Source organism: Propithecus coquereli, unplaced genomic scaffold (genome assembly GCF_000956105.1).
Source record: "Propithecus coquereli isolate 6110/MARCELLA unplaced genomic scaffold, Pcoq_1.0 Scaffold122, whole genome shotgun sequence".
Classification (NCBI taxonomy): Eukaryota; Metazoa; Chordata; class Mammalia; order Primates; family Indriidae; genus Propithecus; species Propithecus coquereli.
The window spans coordinates 6,338,432-6,358,781 of NW_012136303.1; the positions used below are offsets into that span (position 1 = coordinate 6,338,432).

A 20,350-nucleotide genomic window follows, 5' to 3' on the forward strand; every position below is an offset into this window, starting at 1 on the left:
TGAGAGGGGAAACAACTGACTTAAAAAAAAATCTGCCCTAAACTGGTTCTACCTGTATTACTTTGATTGTGAGTACTATAAACAAAAATTATATAATTACAGGGGAAGTGAGGTCTGTCAGATTGTGGTCAAACACCTAAAGGTTTTGTCTTGTACATCAAATCATCTGGATTAACCTAGAACTCCCGAACCACTGGTTTTGGTAGACCGTGTGGCTTGGTAATTTCAGGGCTGTTTGGGTTAGTGGGGTATTATCCAGATCATAGGTTCTCTGTGTAGTCATCAAATACCTTCCAGGTACGGGCTCACTGTGCCACCAATTGCTTTATAAATATTGAAATTTCCTTGAAGATGGCAGTCACCAGCTTTCCTGGAGTTTCAAGCCCATACAACTTAATTCTACCTTATACATTTACTTCAGACTCGACTGTTCCCGCCGGACTTCTGCTCACACCTTTCTGGTCTATTTGTCCTGTGTTCCATCACCCATTTAGTCTCTCAGACTAGAATTCCCTTTTTGCTTCCCCTGGCTCACTTATTGCCTGTCCTTCAAAGGGTATCTCAAGTCCTGTCCCTTCGGACTTCTTCAGGTCTGGTGATTCCTGCCCACTTTCACTGTTCAGAGAAGTTGACCTTGATGCAGATGTGTGGCTTGTGATGGTTACTGCTATGATTAGCTATCATTGCCTTGGAACTAAGCTTCACAGAAACAGGGGCATGTTTTGTACCTAGCTTGTGCTAGGCATATTATGGGCTTGCAGAAAATGTTGATGGATTGGAGTGTGCCTCTGAAATAAACAAAACTGTAGTACCATTCCAGATGCATTAACAAGAATCATTGTACAAGTCAGGGAAGACGAGAGGGAACATTTACCTGGCACTGAATAACAGTGATAATAGAAGCAATAGACATTTGATGGCCATCTCACTTGCTTTACCTTGTCTCATCTTCCCAGCAGCCCTGGGAGGTAAGGGTGGCCTGCTGCTGCCCGTTTGGAAACAGTATAGTGAAACAAAATGATTTTGCAGTCAACCAGACAACAGTGAACCTGAGGTTTCACCCAGGCCTCTTAATTCCAAACCCCAGGTGCTTGACACCAGCCCCTAATGGCTGTGACATTCCTTGACTCCTCCTATGTGAGTAGAAACAGGGCTCAGTGCCGATTTTGCGGATCCTCTTGGAGCAGTTGTTTGTCACATCTGTCACTCTCACTATAATATATTGCATCCCTTTAGTCTAAACATAGTGTGTATGTGTCAATCTCACTCAAGTTCTTGTCTTCCTTTGGTTTAGGAGAAAGGATCCTGGGTTATGCTGAGGAACCCTGCTATCTCTGGTTTGTCATGGAGTTCTGTGAAGGTGGAGACCTGAATCAGTACGTCCTGTCTCGGAGGCCGGACCCAGCCACCAACAAAAGCTTCATGCTACAACTCACAAGCGCCATTGCCTTCCTGCACAAAAACCACATCGTGCACAGGGACCTAAAGCCAGACAACATCCTCATCACGGAGCGGTCTGGCACCCCCATCCTCAAGGTGGCAGACTTTGGACTAAGCAAGGTCTGTGCCGGGCTGGCACCCCGAGGCAAAGAAGGCAATCAAGACAACAAAAATGTGAATGTGAATAAATACTGGCTGTCCTCAGCCTGCGGCTCAGACTTCTACATGGCTCCTGAAGTCTGGGAGGGACACTACACGGCCAAGGCAGACATCTTTGCCCTGGGCATTATCATCTGGGCAATGATAGAAAGAATCACTTTTATTGACTCTGAGACCAAGAAGGAGCTCCTGGGGACCTATATTAAACAGGGGACTGAGATCGTCCCTGTCGGTGAGGCGCTGCTAGAAAACCCAAAGATGGAGTTGCACATCCCCCAGAAACGCAGGACTTCCATGTCTGAGGGGATCAAGCAGCTCTTGAAAGATATGTTAGCTGCTAACCCACAGGACCGGCCTGATGCCTTTGAACTTGAAACCAGAATGGACCAGGTCACATGTGCTGCTTAAAATTCAGGGCTAAGCATCTTGGGTGTTTTTAAACTAGGTGAGTGCTCTCTTTTTGTTCACTGGGTTCTTCATCCTGGGCCCTGGGGTGGGCCCTGGAGTTGGGGGGTGGGGGGTGTTGCAGGTTTGAAGAAAACTTAGTGTTTATTATCAAAGATCCCCCCAAGTCTTGGTAAGGAGATATGTGGAATTAAGTATCTGAGTACGAGTTGGAAAGTCTAGAGAAGTCTTCTGAGGGGAGATTGCATTTGAGCTGAATCTCTAAGTTTTTTAGAAATACCTTTTCTCATCAAGTCAAATGCTTACCGTAGAAAATGTACAAAAGAGGAACAATTTTTCAGAGAATGAACACTCTTTCTAATCATATCCCTGTTACTTAGACGTCCAGTTCTATGTAGTTTAGATCTTGCTATAGTTAGAATTTTGTTTCATGCTCTTTTTACTCAATACTAATCTGAGCATTCCCCATGTCATACTTCGAAAGTATGGCTTTCAGTGAGTGTATGATACTCCATTATATGTACCATAATGTAACCTTTCTCCTATTTCAGATATCAGATTGTTTCTCCGTGTTAGGTGCTGTAAATGTATTGGTAGATATTCTTGTATGGAAGTCTTCGCTTATTTAACAGATTTACTGTGAGTTTATTTGTCAAGTAGTCGTGCACCACGTAAGATTTAGATGAGTTGATGGACTGCATGTGACAGTGGTCCCATAAAACTATAAGGGAGCTGAAAAATTCCTATTGCCTAGTGATGTCACAGCCATTGTAACTTCCACGTGCAATGCATTGCCTTTTCTATGTTTAGATACAAAAGTACTTACCCTGTGTGTTGCAATGGCCTATGGTATTCAGTACAGTAACATGCTGTACAGGTTTATAGCCTAGGAACAATGGGGTATATACCACATAGATTAGGTACGTAGTAGGCTATACCCCCTAGGTTTGTAAAAGTACATTCTATGATGTTTGTACAACTATAAAATCGCCTATCAAAGCATGGCTTAGAACATACCTCCATCGTTAAGTGGCACGTGATTTGCCATGCTAGTTTCTGGGGTAATATGATAAGCAAAATCGGAAACTTGCCCCATCTTGAATTTTGCAGCTTAATTAAGGAGAGACATATGTTCATCAATATTTATCATAGTAGTTTTACCATGAAGGAGAAGAGGTATTAAGGGAAATTAACCTCGCAGTTGTTGGTGCCCAGAGTCAAGAGAAGGGAACTAGGGTAGAGGGGAGTATCCCAGGCAGAAGGATTAGCCTCTGCAAAGGACCTGAGGCCAGAGGGAGCCTGACTAGACCACCATGGGTTAGTAAGGAACATATCGACATGTGGACATCAGAAAGGACAGGAACCTGCCAGTAGAGGGAACAGTGTGGACAGAGAGGTTGAGGTAGAAAACCCAAAGGTGTGTACCAGGAGCAGCAGGGTAGTTCAGTTGGACCAGAGTGTGAGGTGTGAACAGGAAAGTAAGATGAGAAATTGACCACCATATACGCTAGGTATTTATACATATGCCGTTTCATTTCACCTTTAGAACCCTGCAAGGGTTAAGTAATTTACCCTGATCCTCCTAAATTAAGGTCAGGTCTATCTTAGTCAAGCAGGGCCCCCCCCCCCCCCCCTTTTTTTTTTTGAGGCAGAGTCTCACTGTGTTGCCCGGGCTAGAGTGAGTGCCGTGGCGTCAGCCTAGCTCACAGCAACCTCACACTCCTGGGCTCAAGCGATCCTCCTGCCTCAGCCTCCCAGGTAGCTGGGACTACAGGCATGCGCCCGGCCCATTTTTTTCTTTTAATGTCAATATGACAGCTAGAAATAAGCTACTAGAGTATTTTGCTGAAGCCTTGAGGTGAGCTGAGGGGGTGGTGTTGATCCTAATGATCATAGAGAAGGAGCCTCAGGAACCATCAGACACACAGCCTTCTGTTACCCAGGTGGGTTCTTAGTCCCTTTCCCTTCATCTCCCTCGGATTTCTAGGTGGAGTTGGTTCTTACTAACCTAGGCCTGGTTTCATCTCTCTCAGTGAATGTATTTCTGGAGCGAGTCACCAGTTCAATTCTTCATTCCACAAACATTACTGAGTACCTTCCAGGTGCCAGGCCAATTAGTCCTGCTACTCAATGGGGAAGAGAACAACATTCCCCAAAGCTGGGTTTGGGGTAGTGCCATGTTAGAAACCAAAAGCGTTGGCTAGACAGTGTTTTAATTGTATTTTGTGCTGACACTTCGTATTTCCGTCTCATCTTTTCTGCTTTTTTTTTTTTTTTCAGACAGTCTCACTCTGTTGCCCTGGCTAGAGTGCTGTGGCGTCAGCCTAGCTCACAGCAACCTCAAACTCCTGGGCTCAAGCAATCCTACTGCCTCAGCCTCCCAAGTAGCTGGGACTACAGTCATGTGCCACCATGCCCGGCTAATTTTTTTTTATATATATTAGTTGTCCAGATCATTTCTTTCTATTTTTTAGTAGAGACGGGGTCTCGCTCTTGCTCAGGCTGGTCTCGAACTCCTGACCTTGAGCGATCCACCCGCCTCAGCCTCCCAGAGTGCTAGGATTACAGGCGTGAGCCACCACGCCCAGCCTTTTCTGCTTTTCGAAAGACCTCTTAGAATTGAAGTTTGCTCTGTCATAGGAAGGTTGTCATTGGAAGATGGACCTCAATTTGGGTTAGGATTATGGAGTTGTCACAACTAATTGAGATCAGGGCACCCATTTGGACAACCACACGTGGGATTTGTGCTGTTTTGCAGGGCAAAGTTTTAGCTAAATAGGAGTGATTCCTTCATCCAGGAGAAATAGGTGCCCTTGAGAAGAGAAGAAAAATTAGGAATGGAGTTACTGGTAAGTGTCCCAGGCTGCTAGGTCAATTCATTTTGTGGCTCTGATAGCTAATTAGTACAGCAGTGGTGGTGCCAGTTTGGCTGTAGCCCACCCTACCCTGTCCTAGGTGGGCACTTAGAATTGTGGGCCTGGGCCCAGGTCTGTGACCGAAGCCAAACCTATGGTGCCAAAGCTTCAGGTCAGTCATGTTGTAGATGAGCTGTATCTGGCTGGTCAGAGGCTTGAGTTGGGAAGAACATTGAATCCAACCTCCCCTCCCCCTGCCAGACTTCTTAGATGGACAAGCTGCTTCCATTTGTTCCACATATTTAATGGGAAACTGATTGTCAGGTACCATTTTAGACACAGACGATACATTAGTGAACAAAACAGACAAAAATTTTTGCAGTGTGGAGCTTAACATTCTATTGAGAAGACAGACAATAAACATGGATAACATACTAGAAAATACCATGTGCTGGGGTGGGAGGAATACAGCAGGGCAGGGGTAAGGTGGGAGATGGGGGGTGGTATTGTGCTCTTAAAATGCAAGAGATCAGGCTGGATCTCCTGGAGATACTGACTGTGGAGCAAAGGTTAGGAGTTGAGGGAGTGAATCCTGAGGATTTCTGGGGAAAGAGCATCCCAGATAGAGCTAACAGTCAGTATAAAGGCCTGAAAGCTCAACGGTGAGCAGGAAGAAATACATAGAAAGAGACTCAAGGGTAAGTAGGAGCCAAGTAGAGCAGGTCTGGTAGATAAGATTTTGACTTTTATCTTTGAGTGAGGTGGAACATCATTGGTGTATGTTCAGTTGTGTGATATCTGATCTTTTGAAAGGATCACTTTGTCTTCTGTCCTAAAAATAAACGATGGGGGAGCAAGTGAGGGGATAAGATGGGAGGCCACTGTAATAATCCAGGTAAGAGAAGATGTTGGCTTGAAGCAATGGAATAGGGGGTGATGATTGGACTTCGGGTATATTGTTGAAGTCAGAGCCAATGTGATTTCCTTCTGGATCAATTGTGAGGCGTGTGAGAAAGGAATTAAGGATGATTTCAAAGTTTTGGCCTCAAATTAGAAGGATAAAGTTGCCATCAAATGAGATGGGGAAGACATTTGGAGGAATAGGCTTGGCTGGGGAAAGTTGGGTTTTAGTCATCCGAAAGTTTGCGTCTATTTGGAATCCAAGCACAGATGTAGGGTAGGCAGTTGGAGTTCAGGGGAGGGGTCCAGCCTAGAGATACAAAATTAGGAGATTGCCAAATACTGGAGTGGGTGTAGAAAGGTCAGAGGCCTGCGCTCTAGGTTGTCCAACATTGAGCTTGGGGACAAAGAAAGAAGCCAGAGATGGGAAATGAATGTCACAGAATATTCCGTGGTAAATTCTGCTTGCAGGTTGAGGGAGATGAATTGACCATTGGGTTTAGTAAATGGAGAGTCCTTAGTGCTCATGGGAAGTTTTGGTGAAGAACAGGGGGCCCCCTAATGGTTTGGATTTGTGAGGGAAAGAGGAGAGGAATTGGAGAAATAGACCCATAATTCTCAGAGTTTTTGGTCTGAAAGGCTCATTACGCTCCTGAAATTACGAACTCCACAGAGCTTTTGGTTTGGATTCTATCTGTGGATATTTGCAGTATTAAAAATTAAAACAAATGTTCTAAATGTTCCTTTCAAATGAATGAATGAATAATAAACCAGTTACACGTTATCATGAATATCATATATTATGTAATAACTATTTAAAATTCCACTCACTATTTTTTTAATGTTTGCAAATCTCTTTAATGTTTTAATAGTCCTCTGGATTCTCCCTTCTGCATTATAATCTGGTACCATGTCACTCATCATGTTACTTCTGGAAAACTCTGTTGTACACTTGGGAGAAAATGAAAGTGAAAACGACGGATAATGTCCCACTGTCATTATGAAAGTGTTTGGCCTCACAGACTCCTGAACCAGACTGCGATTTGCAGATATCTCTTTCCGAGGAACTTTGCTGTGAAGAGGAAGTGAGAAGTGGGTGATAGCCAGAGACCTAGAGAGAAGGGGATTATCGCAGGGTCCCCAATTGAAGGAAGGGACAGAACTTGTCCTTCCTGATTTCTGGCCCGCTCTCCCGTTGGGCTTGTTGTGGCTTGCACTCCAGCTGCAGATAGTAAACATAGCACCAATGTGATGAAAAAACACCTCAGCATTCTAGGATTGTAGATTTCAGAGTAACATTTCAGTCAGGGCTAAGTGGTTTGATTTTGCGAAAGTGAGAGGAAATGCGCTTTGGGTTGGGAACTTGGGATTCCCCTGGAAAGGTGGTTGCCTAGCGGCGGTGCAGGAATCGAGTCCTATGTCTGGTTTACTGGCTGCGTGGCCTTCGGCAAATTATTTCGCCTTTCTGGGCCTCAGTTTTATTATCCATAAAATGGAGTTCATGTTTATCTTGTTGAGGTGGCTGGGGGAGTGAATCACAGCAGGAGGCTGTGAAAGTGGCCTGTGTAAATGTCAACATTACATGGCATACAGTAGGATTTTGGACACGCCTTCTGTCCTGAAGTGGAAGCATTGTCTTCCATTCCCCTCAGACAGTGGTCTTTACTAGCCTTGCTTCCGAAACAAAGCTGCAGTCCAGGCCACCGTATCCAGTCGCTTATTCCAGAAAAATATATCTATTTTTAAAGGTTACTCAATGATGGGTCTTATCTGTCCCTTATTTGTCACTTTTGGAAGATATTTAATAATTCTTAGTGGTTCCTTCCAGCTAGCCACAAGCCTTACGCCAAGCAGGAAGCCAGCCAAACTGATGTTCCAGGTGCCACCACCCGCGTGTTACCAGGGAGAGTGTTGTAGGATGAGAGAATCTGCATTCGTGGCCAAGTCTGCTGGCTGATACACAAACCTCCGTTACTAGGGCCTTTTGAAGCCAAAGCCCTTGAATGACGTCTTTCTGGAGTGGGCAGCTAAGGCCTGCTGAAGGAAATCAGATGTTGGTGTGACCTGAGAGGTCACAATAAATAATTCTATGCTACATATGAGATCTTGGTGTGGATGCTTAACATCAGAAAAAGAAGTCAGGCCTAATTTCTTGGAGTAATAGATGATATATTTGTCCCTGGTCTGGGGTCTAGAGCTACGGCTCTAGGCTAACATGCTGAATGACCCAGGTTGGCCCTTGACCCGGGCTGCAGGTTTTACTTCTGTTTTATGAGATTTGGGGTTTTACCCTGGGAGTCCCCAGACTTCTAGTGTATCCCTAATGCTGTTACAGGGATTCATAAGCCTTTTCAGTTTACGTTACAGGCAACAAACAGCACGTTTGCCTGTTGAAGTCATAGAAGCCAATTCATTTACCAACATCCTGTTGGCTGGAATTATACCCAAATTGTGTCACGCTATAGGTGTCAAGTTAATTAGCAGTGATACTAAAAACTGGAAAAGAGATGCTTAATTAATGTGGTTAGACTTAAACAGCAAAGCCTTCAAACAGAGTCCCTGGAGGATAAATTAAAAAATAGTTTTAGACGAGAAATTAGGACCCTAGGACTAGATAGGTCTCCAGGTCCCTTCTCTGTTGAGTACGACAGCCCAGCTGTCAGGGTGGCCATGAGCTAGCCCCTGCCTCACCGGACTGCCCTCCCTGTGGGAGGTGGCAGCACGAGACCATGCGTGGGACTTCCGCTCCTGGGGGAGCCTTGCTCCTCCTGAGTTGCAGGTGCCTGTCCCAGGAGGGTGGTGCTCTAAGGGGTTAGGCTGTGAAGAAGGTGACAGTGCTGAAATGACCAAAGATGATGATGGTGATTATGATTAATGGCTGTCCCTGGGCTAAGTGCTTTATGACTGTTTTTCATTTACTTTTTTCCAAGTAAATTCCCAAAGGTCACAAAAATAATAAGGGACTAAATCCATGGCTTTAACCAGTCTGGTGTATTGCCTCATTGACTCATCTATAAATTTAGAATGTTTTTGTAATTGAGTTCAACAAGCTCTTGAGCGTGAAGTTAGAGGGGATTTCCTGCCCACCTGGCCCCGAGCATTCTGAGATGAGTGGCGTGGATGTGGGGCAGCTGGCACTCAGTGGGCTTCCGGTGGGAGGAAGGTCCTCTCCTACGCTGACAAGTTCCAAGTGTGCCGATGAGCAGCCAGGTAGCCCAAAGGCCAGTATAAGCAGGGAGAGTGCTTCCTGCTCGGAAGGTGTAACGGCCAAGGGGCTGAAGTCAGTGGTTTGGTTCCGTGCTCCAGAAGCCCATCCCAAATTGCTGAGAGGGAGGATGGGAGAAGGGAAATGCCAACCTGTACCTTGAAGAGGTTATCAGATCCCTGAGAATGGGGGTTTTATTTAAAGCAGAGATCACTGAGGGGGCGGTATATGTGCCTCTGTTAATTATCAGTTCTTAGATCCGGACGGATCTAAAACCCCCCGAGCCTCTTTTTGAGTCCCTGTCCATACAGTGGGGGTCACAGCCTCACCTGTCTCACAGAGCTGTGCACGAGGGGAGCGATTGGGCGTGAAGGTTCAGTGTTCGGTTCTCTTTTCCCCCAGGAAATTGAAGCTCAGCCTTCCAACTGTGAAGACCCTGGTGGCTCTTGGTACCTGTACACAAAGAGATGTGTGTCCCTTGGGGCCTCCTCTCTCTACTGGTGTTTTCTGAGGAGTTTTCTTCCCCAAGTGGAGAAGGCTGGTATTTTTGTAAGGCCCAGGCAGCTCCCCAGTGGCCTGCTGTTGCTATCTCTTGATTGTTCCTGCTGCATCAACAGCAGGAAGCTGAGCTGTCAGTTATGTAATGGGACTGATGGCCCTCAGGGATAATCTGTCCCTTGTAGCTCTGCAGGACGAAAGCATCCATGAGGGGACAGGCCTGCCCAGGGGCTGTTGACGTCAAGGCCCAGTTGCTGCTCACATGTTCTTCCTCCCTGGCATCCTTGGCTCCACCTAACCTAGATAGCATCCCTTTGGGCAAATCACAGTGGCTCTTGTGATCATCCAGCTGTGAGCAAAGCTGCCTGATGGTTCAGGGTCCTTCCAACTCCCATTTCCTCTTACCCCAGGGACACAAGACACTCCCACCAACAATAATAGCTACTAGTCATCAAAACCTGCTTTCAGGGGACCCTCTGACTTGTGTAGGGCAGAGTCCCTGTCTTTTTATCCCCAGCCCTGAATTTAAGTGCTATACATATGTTATTATCATTCATCTGCATGGCTGTTCTGTTGTTTGCCCTCATTTCTGCAGGTGAGGAAGCTGAGAATCACTTTCCTGAGATTTAGAGAGTCAAGATTTGAAATGATGTATCTGGCTGGAAATTCGATTCCATTCTGCATTCTACAGCCTCTTAATGAGCAAGTTTGGATGGATTTCTAGTTTGAGGCAGGTGGTGGGTTCCCCTCCAATAGCACTCCACAGACGGCCCCTCAGGCACGAGCATCCAGGGCTGATGGGTGTCCTTTGCAGTGTGACCACTGATCTTAGCACAGGCACACTGCAGCAAGGCCACCAGCTGCTACTTTAGGTGAGGTCATCCTGCATGTGGCTTCCTCCTGTCGCACTGATACAGCCCCGAACATGGGCAGAGGAGGCTGGGATGGTGAGGTGCCCGCATAACCAAGGATGAGGCAACGGGGAATGGGGGGGACCAGAAGCCACATAAGCAGACAGAGGTGAAATTACCAAAAGATTGGAAAGTGGGAGGCCCAGAACACACCTCCACCCACCAGCAGCCAGGAAAGCATCAGGCACTGAAGGATGCTGTCAAGTAGAACCGTGTCTGGCACCAGCTACAAGGAAAGGGCTCTGCGAGGAGCCGAAGGCATCCTAGTTGTGTTTGGTCCTGGTGCCCTGGCAGAAGCCCATTCCAAGTCAGATTTGGTGAGCAAGAACCTTTCTGGCATATGGCAGGCACTAGCCTGGTGGTGACATTGATTGTTTAGACCCCATTATTGTCCCATAGGAACATGGTCTAGTAGTTTGGGACAAGACATCGACACTCAGTTGTAGTAGGTTGTGGCTCAGTGAAGATACAAGAAGACTGAAGAGTGGAGGGAAGACTTCCTGGAGGAGGTGGTGTTTTAGGCTGGTTCTTGAAGGTAGGTTTAGGGGGTACCTTGTAAACCAGGTGAGACACGAAGAGCTCTCATGTCAGGATTCAAACTCAGGCTTTGTTGAATGTAGTACTCTCAGCTGCAAGAGGAAAGGGTACTGTTCCAGTAGTGAAATTTCTAACAGGGCCTGGGGAGAGTGCCCAAGCTTCTGTCTTGATAACTAGGGCAGCAGCATACGTGCTCCCAGGCGCTCTGTTCATTTCCGCTAGTGAGTCCTCTGTGGTATTACAAAATCAGAGGAAATGGAGATCTCCTCCAGCATTTCTAGGATTCAGAGACATGGCAGGCCTTAAAACTGCCAACCAAGTTTAAAATAAATCAATACCCGTAAAACACTGCAATGAATTTCGCAACTTTAAAGGAATTTCACTTTCAGTTAGAGGTGCCAGGGGAAAGCTATAACTCAACCTGCATTGTACACAGGTCAGAACTCTATATTTTGTTTCTTTGTTAAAGAAAGTGATGCCTAGGGACCTGGGAGGAATGGATTAGAGCCACCCAGGCACACCATAGGGTATTAGTGAAGAAGATGAAATGCTGCTATTTTCCCAGGCTGCAAAAAGGTTCTTGACATGGGGCCTGGGGAGGTAGTCTTATGAGTGGTTACTTTGTTTTTTTCTGAGTTCAGAGGCATGATACTATAGCAGTAAGGGGAAGCAGGTCGGCTTTGGTATATCATGTTGGGTTTTAGTATTGATCATCTATTTTAATGGGAAAAAATCACAAAGATGATGTGAGCCAGTGACTCATTCTGCATTTACTTCCGTCCTTTTGGGAAAAGGAAATCCTGAACCACATGTAGCACCCCTTTGATTTTTTCTTTTCTCCTTTTTTCAGATGTGCCCAAGACATGCCCTCCCAGAAAGCTGAAGTCTAGGGCAAATGTAAGGCATGCGGTGGGAGTGTAGTGTTGTCAGATCTTGGCAGGTTGCATGGGCATTACCAGCACAGCCCAGCCTCGTACCAGACATAAAGAGAACTAGAAGTCACAAGTAAAGACTCATTTGTTGTTAGTAACCAGATTGCATCTTGGACCTGATGAATGTTTGGAAGGAACCCTTGGTTTGCATGGAGCAGCAGAAATGAGTGTGAATATACCACACCCCAGACAAACAACTGGCTGACTTTTACCTTTTAAAAAAAACGTTATTTGGGGGTTTAGGCTAAGTGCCTAAACTGAAATCCAGATGTCACCACTGACACGGTCCAGAGGTGGTCCTCCCTGCCCTGCCCTGAGAGGGTCTGGGCACCAACAGGTGTAGCAGGAAAAGCCTTCAGAGAACACGTGGCTCCACCCTGCTGCTCTGGAGGTCTGTAGCAGGGCAACGTCTGTTGCTAGAATGGCAGATTCCTGCCTGCTCTTAGAATTGGGATTGAGACCATAGCCAGACCCAGCTGTGAGTCTTCTGCAGTCTAGTGACGTGACCCTTAACCATAGTTAGAAGATTGCTTCCATTTTATCAGTGGCAGGCACTGAGGATGTCATGAGTGAGTCAGTGTGGTCCCCAGACCAGCAGCACCACCTGGGAACTTGCTAGTAATGTGTGTTTCTGGTTCCACCACAAATCTACTGAGTTGGAAACTGGGGAAGGGTATTTTATTCAGCCCTCCAGGTGATGAACACAACTTTAAGAACTACCCTAGCAAAAAAGGGCAAAGGCACAGTCAGGCACCCTGCTGTCTTAAATATGCAGACCACTGCCCTTATCTTGTATCCCTTTAGTCCTGGCTGCTGTAATTCCATGGGTGATTCTATGATTACCCAGCACTGTGACTTTGGTCAAGTCACTCCTCCTCTCTGGGCATTGGTTTCCCATCCGGAGAACCAGGGTACCTGCAGGGCCACTCCTGGCCCCTTTTCCCCATTCCCTCAACCCTGACATATCCCTAATTCCAGGGAAGTGGTTCTAGGACCCGGGATGACTGACTTGTGCTCAGATCCTCTTAGTGCATATATGTCTTTACGGTGAGGTGAAGCCCTGTGGCCTCCTGCTCCTGGGAGGAGGAAATGATTTAACTTTTCCATGGGCTTCCCTGGCTTGGGGAAATGGACTTCTGAGCCATCATAACAGTGAATGTCTTGAGATGATCACAGGTGAGTACTGTCAGGGTCATGGGAGCCCCGTGAAGTCTGAAAGGTAGGAAGGGAGCTCACCTGTAGAGAAAGGGGAAATTGAGAGGCAATGGGGCATAGGAATGAGGGAAGCTTTGTGACACACAGGTAGGCATTAAGTCTCTAAGTGGAGTTCTCAGACATAGCTTTAAGTCTAGACTAGCAAGTGTCGTTTATTCCCTCCACTGGCATGTGTTGTGCACCTGCTGTGAGCCTGGTTTGGGCCGTGGAGATGAGAATAATTCCTGACCTCGGTCCGTTTAAACGCTGGGCATCTCTGGGAGCCTCAGCGTCCGTGTTTGTAAAGTGCAGTTGCTGACACTTACCCAATAGGATTGTCACAAGGATTAAGTGGAACATTAACATAAAGCTAGCACAGTCCTGCCGTCCCTTCACACCAGTTCTTGGCCAAGCTGGTAGCAGAACTAGAATTAGCATCTTGGAATGTGCGCAGGTTCGACTACTTCCCACCCTGCCCCACCAGTGAAGTGGGAAAACATGCACACCAGAGGGGCCTGTTAATTGTTTGATTGCCTAAGTACCAGGCACTGTGGTGGGTGCTTCTAACACGTGGGTCCTACCCTTGAGGCTCTTAAACCTCAGTTTGAGAGACATGTCCTACAGGAATACTGTGGATATAATTGCAGTTGTGTATGGATGAAGAAAATAGCAGTCAGGAAGTCTTCCTGAGGAGGTGACACTGAAGCTGAGACCTGAAGGATAAGGTGACTGGAGCAGAGGGGGAGGGAGCTGGCCTTGAGAGGGGGAGGCCAGGAGGAGATGGGGGAGCCTGACCAGGCGGAGCTTTATAGTTCATGGTGGATCACTGAACGGTGTCTTTAGCCATTGGTGTCATGTTTCGGGGATCACTGGCTGCCGTGTGGTCGGTAGACTTGGAAAGAAGCGGGCGTGGAAACATGGAGCCCAGTTAGGAGGCTGTGGCTGTCCAGGTTTAGAGGGGATGGTGATGGGTAAGGGGATTCAAGGTACACTGGAGATTTCTCAAGGGCTCTCAGATGGACTGAATTAGGAAGGTGAGGAAGGGGTGGCTCAGAGATGGCTGTCATCTGTGGCTCGACTAACTGGCAGTCAGAGCACAGCCATGTAAGAGATAGAGAACATTACAGGAGGAGAGGGTGTGGGAAATCGGGAGATACATAAGAGTATCTTGGATATGTGGGCGTAAGACCATCCTCTCTCTTTTATGGGTATTTGCGGTAAGTTGTGCATGTTTGTCTGGGTCTTCTTGGAGGACTGTTGAATCTCAATTTTGGTGAACAGGGGGCACTTTGGCGGCATGGAATGGCCCCTTAGACGCCAGGGCTGCATTCTCAGCCTTTGTTTGGTGGCTGAGTCTTGCTGCACTTCGTTCTTCCCTTTGTAATCAGCTTCTCATTAGGTGTTTGATGTGTCTGGCTATTCAGTGTCTTTATTTGCATATGCACTCTGCTATAATTGTCTTAAGAACATGGCGTTCTGTTGTTTTTGTATTGTTTTGCTTTTTAGAGCTGAAAACCTGTGCAGGGTCCTGTCACATGGGCATCCCCGTGATTCTGTCACGGGGCAGCTTTTCTAGTGCAGCATCTCTTTATTTATTTATTTTTAGTAGTTATATAACATCAGGACCATGATTGCTGGCTGTAAAATTGATTTCAAGAACCACTTTAATTTATAAATTGGGAAATACTTTCTATTTTGGGTTAAGAAAAGGAGTACAGGGAATGGAGATGGGGGCAGAAGGTCTCTGGTCTCAATTGCCTTTAGGTTTCTAAGCGCAAGTACCAAGAGCTGAGGGGTGGCCCTCCAGCCTTGACTCGACATCAGCCAGTGGGGAAGGGGCTTCGGAGACACTCCTTGAGCTATCCTCCATCACCTTGGTTTGAGTGATATATAGGGCATGGGGCTATTCATATACTCACTGCTCACCAGACCCCCTTCCCTGGAACCCAGGGGACCTTAGGCCTCTTTTTGCATTCATTTAGCAAATTCTTACTTGAGAGCCTTTGCAGCTTGCTGGTACTCCTGCGTTCATTATGCAGTCGTGTGTGTCTTAACGATGGGGATACAGTCTGAGAAATGTGTTGCTAGGCGATTTTGTCCTGTGAATAGCGTAGAGTGTACTTACCCAGACCTAGGTGGAATAGCCTACTACATACTTAGGCTGTATGATATAGCTAGCCTGTGGCTCCTAGGCTACAAACCTGTACAGCATATTACTGAGTACTGTGGGCAGTTGTAACACAATGGTATTTGTTATCTACACATACAAAAGGTACAATAAAGATACGGTATAAAATATAAAATGGTACGTCCGTATGGGGCACTTACCATCAATGGGGTTTGCAGGACTGGAAGTTGCTCTGGGTGAGTGAGTGAGCGAATGTGAAGGCCTAGGACATTAGTGTTCACACTGTAGACTTTATAAACACTGTACACTTAGGCCACACTATAAAAAATATTTTTCTTCAATAATAAATCAACTTTAGCTTACTGTAATTTTTTTGCCTTATAAACTTTTAAATGCCATCTTTTGATTCTTTTATAATAACACAGCTTAAAACACAAACATAGGGGTATGTAAAATTCTTTCTTTATATCCTTACTCTATAAATGTTTTCCTATTTAAAAATTGTATTTTACTTTTTAAACTTTTTTGTTACATACTGAGACACAAACGCACATTAGCCTAGACCTACACAGGGTCGGGATCAGCAGTATCACCGTCTTCCATCCGCACGTCTTGTCCCAGTGGAAGGTCTTCGGGGACAGTCACAGGCATGGAGCTGTCATCTCCTATGATAACATGCCTTCTTCTGGAATATCTCCCGAAGGGCTGCCTGAAGCCGTTTTACAGTTAACTTTTTTTTATCGGTAGGAGTACAGTCTAGAATCATAGAGAATGTAGTATAATACATAAATCAATAACTATCATTATCAGGTATTATGTACTGAACATAATTGTACGTGCGAGGCTTTTACACAGCTGGCAGCGCAGTTGGTTTATTCACAACAGCAGCACCACAAACGTGACTATTGCGCTGTGACACGATGGCTGAGACATCAGTAGGCAATAGAAATTTTAGCTCTATTATCTTAATGGGGCCATCGTCGTAGTATATATGGTTCGTTACTGATGGAAATGTTATGTGGTGCATGATTGTATTTGTTTCTGGATAGGTTCAAGCCTGGTGCAAGCCGGAGTCTATCATGGCAAAGCGTAAGAGGGGGATGTGGGGCAATGTCCCCCCTCCACCTGAACTTGCCTCCTGCCTGCTCAAGGCCTAGAGCTCCAGCACCTGTGTTCTTCTTTTGAGCTACCAAAGAGAGGTCAACTGAGCAAGTCCCTGGTGGCACGGCACTGTCTCAGTGCCACCAGGAACTCAGAGCGCTTCTGTTGAAGAGGTGATGGTAAAATATAGGACATGTGACTTAAGGTGGACCTTGAAGAAAGGAAGACAGGTGAGGGTATTCTCGGGACACGACATCAGTGGAGGCAGAACACTGGATTACGTCGAAGAGCCTTGAATGCCAGCCTGAGGAGGATGAACTTCATCCTGCAAAAAGGATGAGGATGGTGGGTGGTGGTGTACAAGGCTATATTTTAGGGAGGTGAGTCAGTAACCATGAGGGGAGAACTGTCAGCCCCCCAGGAAAGGGAGATGAGATGCCACACCGACAGTACACGTCTCCAGAAAGTGCGAGACTGCACAGGCACCTTCCTGAGCATGTGAAGGCAGAAAGGGCAACAATTGCATAGGAAGACGAGAATCCCTCTGCTTCCATATTGGTATCAAGGCACAAAGGGACTTGCTGTTGAACCCAGTGGACTGGTAGACGTAGGTTTAAACTGCAGCTCTACCCCTTACTAGCTGGGTGACTTTGGGTCACCTACCTTCTCTGGGCCCCCACTCCCTTGTCTGTTAAACGCAGAAGATGATGCTCACTGTATCCAGTGCAGTAGCACATAGTGAGAATTAATAAATGGTGGCTCTGTGTGTTGCCCTCATCCTGCCACTTTGTTTGTTTTTGCCAAATCCTCATAGGCATCCTTTTCACTTTGCCTCTCACCAACAATTTGTGGTAAACTTCTTTCCCCTCTTAGGGGATCTCCAAACCCCTTAGTAAGCACCCGCAGTGAGTTCCTCTTGGCATGCTGGGCTTTGCACTGGTTGCTGTAACCAAAAGTCCATATGGACCTCTCCAGGCATGACCTTGTTTTAGTCTTTCCTTTTATAACCACAGATTGTCCTGCCTCCACAGGGAAGAGTGACCTCTTCCCTTTAGCTAGTCACGGCACCTTAGACATCCTCCTCCTGGCAAAGGGCCCTTAAGGATCTCGGCCTTCCCCCTGGGCCCGTTCTCTGCTAATCACAGTAGACACAGCTGAACCCACCTCTTTGGGGACCAGTTGAGGCAGTTAGCGGCTTTTATTTCAACTCCACACTTAATAAGTTGAGGAAGGGAATTAGTTAGGGTATCCACGTAGCTAACTGCCAATTACCAGGGCTGTTTCTGGGGGCAAATAGTTCCCTTAGTTGGTCTTGGGTTGCACCAGTGTGTGTTTATTAGCTCAGGTGCTTGGTGGGGGGACACCACCAACCCCAGTGCCCTATCAGCCTCTTGACTTCCAAGGCCAGAAAGACCAGGTTTAAGTGGGACTGGGTTCTCAGACACAGAACATGACTCAGTGTGCAGCCCTGCCTGCTGCTGGTCACCATGGAGACCTCCAAATCTCAGCATCATTGGTCTTGCCCAGTGTTTCTTCCTTTTGTGCATTTGGCAAACTTCTTAATACCAGCATTTTTGGCAGCACACTCCAAGGAATCAAAAGGTTTAAAACAATATTAAGCAAGTCTCCATGTCTAAGAGCTTGCTGCACTGCTGACTGATCTTTCTGGCACAGTTGAGCTAAAGCTGACATCTGTTCACGGCAGCATACTGTCTTGGCTTTAAGCTCTGCCCATTCCCTTTCAGTAAGTCCTGCCCTGGATGAAACGGCAGCTGGTACGGCAGTTTATTTTAGTGTCTCCTAATAGGTTGCCACCTGGGAGTATATTCCTAAGATTGTGTTTGTGCTTTCATAGCCTGGGCAGCAGTCTGGCTTTCAGAGACTCCATGGGGCTGGCTTCCTCTGGACACACCTAAGGATGTGAAAGATGGGGGCCGGGGGTTAGGCAAAGGGTGGACCTCTGACTGCAAGGGCTGGTGCTCGGTCCCTTGTAGGGCTACCCTCTGTCCCCGACCACTTCCTCCAGCAATCTCTGTATTTTGAGTATGGTGTATGGGAGATACACTACACTTGGTGGCATCCGAGCCAGAGCTCCACCGCTACCTCCTGAGCCATTTGTTAGCTATGGAGATTTGGAGGGTGGTGTTGCTGTTTTATGGGACAGTTGGGTCTGGAAGGAGACCATGGTGAGTCTACAGTCTGGGGAAGTCCATGTTTTTAGGCCAAACTCAAGTCTTCCAGTCCTAACTCCTAACTCTGCCTTCTCCTTAACCTCTTACTGTGACTAACTTAGACTTGGGGGACATGTTCTGAAGCCATGCCAGCCTCAGCTAGCAACACCTACAGGGCCCTCCCCACGTAGAGCAGAGTGTATTTGCAGGCCATTGGCTGCCCTCTTCCCCTGTGAGAAGAGGGCCTCCTGTCGGAAAGTTGGTAAGGGAAAGGGTAGTGGAGAGAGCTGGAATCGAGGCAGGAGCCCCTGGTTCCATAACTGCAATGTCGGGAAAGTCTGCCATCCCTTGCATGGCTCCTCTCTCCCACCCAGCTCTGAGGAAGTGAGGGGAGTGGCACAGCATAGCATGGGAGAAAAATAGCACAGGCTTCAGAGTTGGACACAGTCCCAGCTCTGTCCCCTACCAGCTGTTGGAGTGGGGAGAAGTGGCCCAGCTCTGCGAGGTGAGGATGAGCCTCCCTCTCCGCACCTGGCTCGCTGGGATGTGCGGTGGGAACGTGTGCAGGGTACTTGGCAGTGAGGCAGGAACTGAACTAAAGGCAGACCGTTTTTTGTAACCATGTTTTTATGTTAAAGCCTGTCGTGTTGAATGAATGATTCAGTTAAGTTCATAAATTAAGTTTTTATTGCTATGTGTTAACTCTCAGTTTCTATCAGTCACCTGGTATTTGAGCTCCTTCTAAAAACCCAACAGTGCATGACAACCTGAGAGGCCTACGAGAAGCAGCGGACGGCCCTGTCCTTGAGGAAGCTCGTGGTCTGGGGGTGGTAAGATGGGAGCTCGCAGCACGATCGTGGGGTCTGAGGCCCTATGATGCCTGCTCCCGGGAGAATAGAGGAGTCCCCGTAGAGACTGGGTCCTCTGGGCGTGCTTCCTGGGGGAGACACGTAGAGGGGACACTTGAAGGATGAGTGTGATCTGAGTGACTGGGGGATCCGGGGGTGGGGGCAGGTGTTGCCAGACCAGCGGGAGCTGAGGGCCAAAGCAGAAAAGAGGCTGTCACCTCAAGAGAAGACTGACTTGAGACCAAGTCGTCTTATCTGGAATTTTTGCCTGAGCAAATGACCATTGAGAGGTTTTTGTGGGTTTTGTTTTGTGTTTTTTGGATGTGATTGAAAGCTGCCATCATAGCTTATTAAGCATCTCCTGTGTGCTTCACTGTATCCATTACATAGACCACTGCTGGTGTTCATACCCAGAAAAATAAACATTTCCTCATTTTAAGTTGAGAAAACTGAGACTTGGGTGGCCTTGACTTGATAAAGGTCAGAGCTGGTCATTGGTAGAGCTGGGATATAAGTTTTGGATCTTCCTACTCCAAAGCCCACGCCCTTGAGAGAACAACAACTCTTTGAATAACACTCCCGCCACACTCAGGGCCTGCTCCTGAATACATACCTGTGGATGAACTACCTTGGTTTGTTTTCTGGTTAGGGCTCAAAGGCCAGAAAGCATGGGCCTGTGGTCTTCCAGATTGTCGTGGACCACTGTGAGACTCTCTTTGTATGTCTTTGTGATCTCTGGCCTCTTGTTCCCCTTTCCCTAACACCACGCCCCTTCTGCAGACTGAAGACCGAACTAAATATTTCCCATTCGTCGTCTCCACCCCCACTCCTTGCACCGTGACAACAGGCATGCTCACAGCACAGGCGTCCTTGTTTTTGCCCTACTTTAAGCTGCACGGTTGCGAGCTCGGCCTTAGAGGAATGATGCATCAGAACACGTGGCTCCCTGGCCTCAGTGCTTCTGACTGATTGGAACAGACAGTAGTGCTGGGGCCGCCGAACCCCCCAGGGCTGGCATGTTGATGTCTGAATGTGAGAAGCCAGACGCTTTGGTGCACTAAACAGG

At 47.1% G+C, this 20,350-nt stretch overlaps 1 protein-coding gene across 1 annotated transcript in view; it reads left to right on the plus strand.

Annotated features, from left to right (window-relative positions):
* Positions 1 to 20,350, plus strand: part of STK35 (serine/threonine kinase 35) — a 42,102-nt gene that overhangs the window by 10,388 nt on the left and 11,364 nt on the right. Inside the window, exon 2 of the mRNA XM_012637747.1 lies at positions 1,295 to 2,044. Within this exon, the coding sequence (XP_012493201.1) occupies positions 1,295 to 2,007 (713 nt within the window). The 3' untranslated portion in view covers positions 2,008 to 2,044. The remainder of the gene's footprint in view (positions 1 to 1,294; positions 2,045 to 20,350) is intronic.